General features: G+C 46.3%; 1 protein-coding gene across 1 annotated transcript; it reads right to left on the bottom strand.

Annotated features, from left to right (window-relative positions):
* Nucleotides 1-6,588: 6,588 nt before the first annotated feature.
* On the bottom strand, nucleotides 6,589-9,052 carry cebpg (CCAAT enhancer binding protein gamma). The gene is made up of 2 exons (XM_053320097.1): nucleotides 8,883-9,052; nucleotides 6,589-7,239 (listed from the first exon to the last, which is right to left on the bottom strand). The coding sequence occupies exon 2, from the start codon at nucleotides 7,176-7,178 to the stop codon at nucleotides 6,711-6,713; it is 468 nt and encodes a 155-aa protein (XP_053176072.1). The 5' UTR covers nucleotides 7,179-7,239; nucleotides 8,883-9,052; the 3' UTR covers nucleotides 6,589-6,710.
* Between the last annotated feature and the right edge of the window lie 1,235 nt (nucleotides 9,053-10,287).

The following is a 10,287-nucleotide window of genomic DNA, read 5'->3' as shown; positions in this document are numbered from 1 at the left end:
TAACCCTAACCCTCCTACAGACTCTACAGACTAACCCTAACCCTCCTACAGACTCTACAGACTAACCCTAACCCTCCTACAGACTGACTCTAACCCTCCTACAGACTCTACAGACTAACCCTAACCCTCCTACAGACTGACTCTAACCCTCCTACAGACTCTACAGACTAACCCTAACCCTCCTACAGACTAACCCTAACCCTCCTACAGACTAACCCTAACCCTCCTACAGACTCTATAGACTAACCCTAACCCTCCTACAGACTAACCCTAACCCTCCTACAGACTCTACAGACTAACCCTAACCCTCCTACAGACTAACTCTAACCCTCCTACAGACTCTACAGACTAACCCTAACCCTCCTACAGACTAACCCTAACCCTCCTACAGACCCTACAGACTAACCCTAACCCTCCTACAGACTAACCCTAACCCTCCTACAGACTCTATAGACTAACCCTAACCCTCCTACAGACTAACCCTAACCCTCCTACAGACTCTACAGACTAACCCTAACCCTCCTACAGACTAACTCTAACCCTCCTACAGACTCTACAGACTAACCCTAACCCTCCTACAGACTCTACAGACTAACCCTAACCCTCCTACAGACTAACCCTAACCCTCCTACAGACTCTACAGACTAACCCTAACCCTCCTACAGACTCTACAGACTAACCCTAACCCTCCTACAGACTCTACAGACTAACCCTAACCCTCCTACAGACTAACCCTAACCCTCCTACAGACTAACCCTAACCCTCCTACAGACTCTACAGACTAACCCTAACCCTCCTACAGACTCTACAGACTAACCCTAACCCTCCTACAGACCCTACAGACTAACCCTAACCCTCCTACAGACTCTACAGACTAACCCTAACCCTCCTACAGACTCTACAGACTAACCCTAACCCTCCTACAGACTGACTCTAACCCTCCTACAGACTCTACAGACTAACCCTAACCCTCCTACAGACTAACCCTAACCCTCCTACAGACTCTACAGACTAACCCTAACCCTCCTACAGACTCTACAGACTAACCCTAACCCTCCTACAGACTCTACAGACTAACCCTAACCCTCCTACAGACTCTACAGACTAACCCTCCTACAGACTCTACAGACTAACCCTAACCCTCCTACAGACCCTACAGACTAACCCTAACCCTCCTACAGACTCTACAGACTAACCCTAACCCTCCTACAGACTCTACAGACTAACCCTAACCCTCCTACAGACTCTACAGACTAACCCTAACCCTCCTACAGACTCTACAGACTAACCCTAACCCTCCTACAGACTCTACAGACTAACCCTAACCCTCCTACAGACTGACTCTAACCCTCCTACAGACTCTACAGACTAACCCTAACCCTCCTACAGACTGACTCTAACCCTCCTACAGACTCTACAGACTAACCCTAACCCTCCTACAGACTAACCCTAACCCTCCTACAGACTAACCCTAACCCTCCTACAGACTCTATAGACTAACCCTAACCCTCCTACAGACTAACCCTAACCCTCCTACAGACTCTACAGACTAACCCTAACCCTCCTACAGACTAACTCTAACCCTCCTACAGACTCTACAGACTAACCCTAACCCTCCTACAGACTAACCCTAACCCTCCTACAGACCCTACAGACTAACCCTAACCCTCCTACAGACTAACCCTAACCCTCCTACAGACTCTATAGACTAACCCTAACCCTCCTACAGACTAACCCTAACCCTCCTACAGACTCTACAGACTAACCCTAACCCTCCTACAGACTAACTCTAACCCTCCTACAGACTCTACAGACTAACCCTAACCCTCCTACAGACTCTACAGACTAACCCTAACCCTCCTACAGACTAACCCTAACCCTCCTACAGACTCTACAGACTAACCCTAACCCTCCTACAGACTCTACAGACTAACCCTAACCCTCCTACAGACTCTACAGACTAACCCTAACCCTCCTACAGACTAACCCTAACCCTCCTACAGACTAACCCTAACCCTCCTACAGACTCTACAGACTAACCCTAACCCTCCTACAGACCCTACAGACTAACCCTAACCCTCCTACAGACTCTACAGACTAACCCTAACCCTCCTACAGACTCTACAGACTAACCCTAACCCTCCTACAGACTGACTCTAACCCTCCTACAGACTCTACAGACTAACCCTAACCCTCCTACAGACTGACTCTAACCCTCCTACAGACTCTACAGACTAACCCTAACCCTCCTACAGACTAACCCTAACCCTCCTACAGACTCTACAGACTAACCCTAACCCTCCTACAGACTAACCCTAACCCTCCTACAGACTAACCCTAACCCTCCTACAGACTCTACAGACTAACCCTAACCCTCCTACAGACTAACCCTAACCCTCCTACAGACTCTACAGACTAACCCTAACCCTCCTACAGACCCTACAGACTAACCCTAACCCTCCTACAGACTCTACAGACTAACCCTAACCCTCCTACAGACTCTACAGACTAACCCTAACCCTCCTACAGACTAACCCTAACCCTCCTACAGACTCTACAGACTAACCCTAACCCTCCTACAGACTGACTCTAACCCTTCTATCTTGTATCACGATGATGTTGAGCTGAACAGATGAATACAGAGTTCATGTTACACACTCATCCAGCAGGAATGTGCCCCCCCCCCCCTCCTCCCTCCTCCCCCCCCTCCCCCCCCTCCCTCTCCCTCCTCCCCTCCTCCCCTCCTCCCCCCCCCCCCCGGCTGGTTTCGGTCTCATTGTCGACTAACAGTCTATAAATAGTTCCTCCCTCTCTGCTTGGATCATAGATCAGCTCTGAACGCAGGACAGCTGTGTTTGTGTTCGCTGTGACATCATCGTTCCTCTCAGGTGCGTTCAGGTGTTAAACCGAGAGGAAGAGGAAGAGGAAGAGGAAGAGGAAGAGGAAGAGGAAGAGGAAGAGGAAGAGGACGTTAAACAGCTGATTAACCATTTCACCTCTGATTGGCTGCTGCTCTGTGTTTGCTCTCCGTCCGTCTGCTCGGCCGTCACCGTGACGACTTCACCTGACGGCCGTTACCGTGGCGACCGCCTGCAGCATCCTCTCTGTGGATGAAGGTGTGTGACATCACCGCTCCATCTGCTTCCTGTCTGAGGCTCAACGTGATGCGTTCAAGGACTCCAGGAATAATCATTTAGAGCAGGGGGGGGGGGTCAAACATGAGGCCCGTGGGCCAGAACCGGCCCACCAAGGTGTCCAATCCGGCCCACTTTCCTTCCTACCCTCCTGTCATCTGTCCTTCTTTCCTTCCTCCCTTTCTTACTTTTCCTTCTTTGTTTCCTTCCCTCCATCCTTCCTTCCTTCCATCTTTCCTTCATCTTCTTTTCCTTCCTTCCTTTCTTGTCTTCTTTTCCTTTCTTCCCTTCCTTCCTAATCCCTTTTCCTTCCTTCTGTCTTTCTTTCCTTCCTTGTCTTCTTTCCTGCTTTGTTTCCTTCCTTCCCTCCGTCCTTCCTTCCATCTTTCCTTCATCTTCTTTTCCTTTCTCCCCTTCCTTCCTTCCTTCCTTTTGTCTTTCTTTCACTCCCTTCTTTCTGTCCTTGTTTCCTTCCTTCCTTCCTCTCTGGTTTTGAGTTAAACTGAATTAAAGAAGTAAAAACACATTTTTATCATTTTATTCTTTTATTTAGAAAATTAATAAAAATAAACAGAAAACTTTTCATGTTGAGTTTTAATCTGTAAATATTCAAACATATAAACTTTAATTTAAAGTCAGTCTGATTGATCTGCTGCTGATTTCAACTTTAACGTTTAACATCTGATCAGCTGTTAAATATTAAACCTGCTTCACAAACTCGGATTTTAACTCTTTATCATCTCTAATATTTAACTTCTGATCTTTGTTTGGTTTCAACAACAAAATAAAAGTCAGCGCTGTTAGAAACCCTTTCAGAATAAAACAGGAAGAAAAGTTTCATTTAGAGATTAACGTGTTTTAACCCTTTAAGGCCTGTTTCCTGCTGTGACCTCACTTCATTCACTTTAATGTTAAACAGTTTAAAGTCTCTGTGAGGTAATAAAGGTTAAACTGGTTTTAAAGGGTTAAAATAAATAAAGAAGAGAAACAAGGAGAAGAAGTCGTGTGTCAACTTTTATAACTTTTAATTTAAATGCACGTTAGCTCAGATTCCTCTGATATAAAAAAGCTGAGAGACAGAAATGCTGCCCAGCAACATTCAGGACGACACGACACTCACACGTCTTCACTCGGAGACGAACACGTCTTCACTCAGAGACGAACACGTCTTCACTCAGAGACGAACACGTCTTCACTCAGAGACTCAGAGACGAACACGTCTTCACTCAGAGACTCAGAGACGAACACGTCTTCACTCAGAGACTCAGAGACGAACACGTCTTCACTCGGAGACTCAGAGACGAACACGTCTTCACTCGGAGACTCAGAGACGAACACGTCTTCACTCGGAGACGAACACGTCTTCACTCGGAGACTCAGAGACGAACACGTCTTCACTCGGAGACGAACACGTCTTCACTCGGAGACGAACACGTCTTCACTCAGAGACGAACACGTCTTCACTCAGAGACGAACACGTCTTCACTCGGAGACTCAGAGACGAACACGTCTTCACTCGGAGACGAACACGTCTTCACTCGGAGACGAACACGTCTTCACTCGGAGACGAACACGTCTTCACTCAGAGACTCAGAGACGAACACGTCTTCACTCAGAGACTCAGAGACGAACACGTCTTCACTCAGAGACGAACACGTCTTCACTCAGAGACTCAGAGACGAACACGTCTTCACTCGGAGACGAACACGTCTTCACTCAGAGACGAACACGTCTTCACTCAGAGACTCAGAGACGAACACGTCTTCACTCGGAGACTCAGAGACGAACACGTCTTCACTCGGAGACTCAGAGACGAACACGTCTTCACTCGGAGACTCAGAGACGAACACGTCTTCACTCGGAGACTCAGAGACGAACACGTCTTCACTCAGAGACTCAGAGACGAACACGTCTTCACTCAGAGACGAACACGTCTTCACTCAGAGACTCAGAGACTCAGAGACTCAGAGACTCAGAGACTCGGTGACTCATGCAAACATGCTGCGTAAAAAACCAACCATAGAAAAGTAAAAACACCAAGAAGGCTGCAGCCAAGACGTTCCCTAAACGTTCCCTCAGGGTTCCCAAGATGTTCCCTAAATGTTACCAACACGTTCCCAAGACTGCAGCCAAGACGTTCCCTGAACGCTCCCTCAACACTTCCACAACCTTCCCACAACGTTCCCAAGACGTTCAGACAGGAGAACCACAAACAGCTGATCAGAACTTCGTATTAAAACATTTTAACGAGGCCGTTTGATTTTCAGATGATTAAATTTAATATTAATCAGATTAGTTTTTATTTCCACATAAATAATAATAATAATAATAATAATAATAATAATAATAATAATAATAAAGACTTTCATGGTCTCAGTTTGACTGAATATAAAAACACAGAAATACAATAAAACAGTCAAAGGCTCTTTTCTGTGATGTCATCAACGTCTCTAATTCATAATCAGGACTTTGATCTTTTTAGTTTATTTAATAAAATATAAACTTGTTTCTTTTAGTTTAAACTTTCACATCAAACGTCACAAATTCATCAGTAATTCTTCTCCTGAACATTCAAAACTTTTTACTCACAAGATGAAAACTTGTTTATTCTACTTAATAAAAATATACAAAAATAAAACTTTACTTTAAACTCTGAGACGTTTAAATATCCTCAAAGCCTCATTTCACTGTTTGGGAACGCTGAGGGAACGCTGAGGGAACGCTGAGGGAACGCTGAGGGAACGTTGAGGGAACGTTGAGGGAACGCTGAGGGAACGCTGAGGGAACGCTGAGGGAACGTTGAGGGAACGTTGAGGGAACGCTGAGGGAACGTTGAGGGAACGTTGAGGGAACGCTGAGGGAACGTTGAGGGAACGTTGAGGGAACGCTGAGGGAACGTTGAGGGAACGTTGAGGGAACGTTGTGGGAACGTTGCAGCTCTCCCGGAGGAACAAACAGCTGATTTAAATGTTTATCAGCTGACCCGTTGGAGTCTGTGTGATCAGCTGACCAGGTTCCTCGTCTCTGATTGGCTCCCAGAAGTAGAAACAAACATTAAATGTAGTGAATGTACAACGACAGGAAGTAGACATCCTGAACAGGAAGTAGACATCCTGAACAGGAAGTAGACGTCCTGAACAGGAAGTAGACATCCTGAACAGGAAGTAGACATCCTGAACAGGAAGTTAAACATTTTACACGGCGATTGTTTTAGTCTGACGGCGTCCACGTCAGCTGACTGAAACAGGAAGTGACGCTGCTGCTTAAGAGTCTCATCACTGCAGCCGATCACGACTCCAACCAACCAATCACGTGAGCCGTCTGTGCTGGTGGCTCGTCTCATGATCAGAGTTCAGGTTCATCAGCTGCTTCACTTTAAATCAACTTCAATCAAAATAAACGTAAATGATTTAAACATGGTGGTGGTGGTGGGGGGGGGGGGGGTGATGGGGGTGGGAGCTGTCTGATGGGGGGTCAGGGGTCAGAGGTCAGGGAGGGTTAAAAGTGACAGATTTGAAGCAGTGAAGAAGAACCAGTTTCCTGCAGCAGTGAACGCTCCCCAGGCCCCGCCCCCGCTCACTGCCCATTGGCCGAGGCGTTGTTGGGGGCGGGGCTAGCTCCGTCGGCGGGCGGCTGCACGTTGTCGGCCAGGTTGTGAGCGTGCTCCAGGAACAGGTCTTTGAGCACGCTCAGTTCTTTGCTGAGCAGCTTGATCTTGGCCTCCAGCCGCTCGTTCTCCTCCTTCAGCTCGTTGACTCTCTGCTGCGTGTCCATCGCTTTCTGCTTCGACCGCATGCGGCTCTTCTTCACCGCCAGGTTGTTGCGCTCGCGGCGCTGGCGGTACTCGTCGCTGTCTTTGTCCGCGTGAGGCTTCTTCATCTTGCCGAGGGAGACGGCCTTGCCGCCGGGGGGGTCTGCGGGGTCGAGCTGGGGGACCTGCTGGGGCCCGGCGGGCAGAGAGGAGGGGGGGGTGGCGTGGGCCTGGCTCTGGATCACGCTCACGCCGGTTTGATCTGGTGAGGAGAGTTTAAGCTGCCGGCTCATTGGGCTGCTGCCTGATGATGTAATCTGTTCCCCTCACCAAAGAGATGGAGATGCTACCAACCTGGAGACAGGAAGAGAGGGGGGGGGGGGGGGGGCGGGGGTCAATATACCGATCATCTATCAGCTGTTCAATACACTGATCATCAATACACTGTATATATCTTCAAAATAAAAGCTTAACTATTATGATACTATTATATTATACCTTCAAAATAAAAGCTTAACTAAAATTTTACTATTATATTATATACCTTAAAAATAAAAGCTTGACTTATGTGAAACTCATACGATACTAATATTATATACCTTCAAAATAAAAGCTTAACTAAAATTTTACTATTATATTATATACCTTCAAAATAAAAGCTTAATTAATCTGATATTATACCTTCAATATAAAAGCTGAACTTATTTGACACTATTATATACCTTCAAAATAAAAGCTTAATTAATCTGATATTATATTATATTAACCCTCCTGATGAGACCCTCTGACTGTAACCAAAGTCCTTCTAAGGCAAGTCATCTCACTCGGCGGCAAAATTGGCCACGCCTCCGGGCAGCTATTTGGCCATAGGAAGACCAACCGGCTATCTAAATGAATAGGGAGAGAGCTGTATCTCCATTTTCCGAGGTCTAAGGGACATAAAAAACATATGTTTTGAAATCACGATGAAAATCAAACTATAATCGCTGAAAGGGTTTGATGGTTTGATGGTTTGGTATCAAATTAACGTTTTAAAAGCCTTTTTCCTTACAGGCATCTTGAACTGCGCATGCGCAATACTTCACGACAGTCTTCATTTACGGCAGGCACTGACAGCAAGACGTCATCTTATGCTCACAGCAGAGACAGGAGTTTGCTCACAGTCAACTTTCCCAGATCATGCCACAATTTTGGATAAAGCATTACAAAATATATGTACACAAAGTAGTATAAACTGCTGATCATGTGTTTTAAAATGTCGCTGTTGAAAATGACTTCCAAGTGTCGCAAAAACGTGACCGCGTAGGACCAGCAAAATGATTGGAGCAACGGCACCAGAAGAGGCGGGACATGTGCAAACAGCGGCCATCTTGGCGTTACGTAGTTTCCCTATGCATTTCAATGGGAGTGATATGTCTCCTCTTATTATAATGTCTCTGCTGTAACACTGAGCCGGTTGCCACGGTAACGGGAGGCTTCCATTCCATCATTACGTCACAGTTTCATTACGTCACACGACCCTCTCCCTCTCTCTCGCTCTCTCTATCAGACACCTCTCACGCGCTAATTGGTCAGGTTATTCTCCTGTGTGACCAATTAGCAGCTCGGCCTCTGATTGGCCGAGGCGTTGCTATGCAGCCAGTTCAGTGAGCGGTGCGCAGGGTTGAGCGGTCCGTGTAGGAACAAGCAGCAGCAGCTCCGGGTAGGAACCATCGGCTCCGGCTGTTGCCCTGCTGTTGCATCATCACCGGCCGTCTTTGTGACAGAGGGGAAACTCCGGAGTCACGGCGGTAATCTCCGGTTCTAACCCTCTCCCGCCTCACCCCGCGCCGCTCTGACACGCTGACAGCTGCTTCAAGTCACATTTTAACACAAACACACAAACGTTCCCACTTTCCCTGCTGACAGACAGCTGCTAGCCGCGGTTAGCCTCTGATGCTAACGCGCTTTAAACACGCTACTTCTCCCCACAACAGAAAGAGTGAAACGCGGCTTACCTTCACGGGCCGGCGGGGGGGCTCAACCATCCGACACACTGTGGGAAGTTAGGGCAGAAAGTAGTAGTTTGGTCCCGTCGGTGTGAGCTCACTGTGTGTTTTTGTTTGGGAACATGGAGACGAGACGATTGCGAAATCGCTTTTACCATGTACGGCAATGATCCGGGATCAGCCAATCAGAGGCGAGGGGGCGGGAGCGTAGAGGAGAGGCGGCCAATCAGCGCTGCGTGTCAGGCAGAGTGATGCAATACACAAGATGATTGACAGGTGGCTCAGCCAATAGAGAGGCGGAGCTTCCTGTCGGTTTGTTTATGTAATATGAGGTTGGTCAGATGAGTTCAAACATGCATGACTTCATCTCTGGAAGATTTAATTACCCCGAAACTACTAATAATACATCATAATAAGACATAATATTACTGTATTATAATACCTGACCCTCCTGCTTTATACTGTGCTATATTTAACCTGTAATATACATAAAACACATTTTTAAAAATACCGTAAAATAATAAAGAAACCAGCTGGTAAACGCGCAGGTGAAATGTTGCGTCATTACAAACAGGAAGACAAACATTCACTTATATATCCTTATAATATATATTATGACTTCTATGCTGTTTATTGTTTATACAGGAAAATATTTTGGGTAAATGTATAAAATGTTATAAAGAGATAAACTGATGAGACATAAATATGATCTTTATACTTTGAAGATGAAGACAAAGGTTTTGTTTATCTCGTACAGATGATTTATATAAATTAATATAATATATAATGTAATATATAATATATAATAATAACAGAAACAAAAGAACTGAATCAATATGGAACCAAAATAAAGGACGAACCATACTTAATGTGATTGTTTCCCTGACGGGAACAGATTAGTTTGTAGGGAACGCTGAGGGAACGTTGAGGGAACGCTGAGGGGACGTTGAGGGAACACTGAGGGGACGTTAAGGGAACACTGAGGGGACGTTAAGGGAACGCTGAGGGGAAGTTAAGGGAACGCTGAGGGGACGTTGAGGGAAAGTTAAGGGAACGTTGAGGGGACGTTGAGGGAACACTGAGGGGAAGTTAAGGGAACACTGTGGGGAAGTTAAGGGAACACTGGGGGGACGTTGAGGGAAAGTTAAGGGAACGTTGAGGGAACGTTGAGGGAACGTTGAGGGAACCTTAAGGGAACGTTAAGGGAACACTGAGGAAACACTGAGGGAACGTTGAGGGAACGTTGAGAGAATGCTGAAGGAACTTTATATATATATGTTCTAGATATATATGTGTTATATATATTAATGTTAGAAGTTGGAGGAGGAAAGGAGAGGAGAGGAAGAGGAGGAGGAGGAAGTTAGGGAAGGATATAAGGAGGTATGAGAGGAGTTAGGGAAGGATATAAGGAGGT

The sequence above is a fragment of the Scomber japonicus genome, chromosome 1, assembly GCF_027409825.1.
Source record: "Scomber japonicus isolate fScoJap1 chromosome 1, fScoJap1.pri, whole genome shotgun sequence".
NCBI lineage: Eukaryota > Metazoa > Chordata > Actinopteri > Scombriformes > Scombridae > Scomber > Scomber japonicus.
Note: the sequence above shows the minus strand (reverse complement) of the source record. Positions and strands in the feature narration are given on the sequence as shown.

Coding starts and splice junctions, on each gene's coding strand:
- cebpg (XM_053320097.1), bottom strand. CDS start 7,178: ATGAGCCGGCAGCTTAAACTCTCCTCACCAGATCAAACCGGCGTGAGC.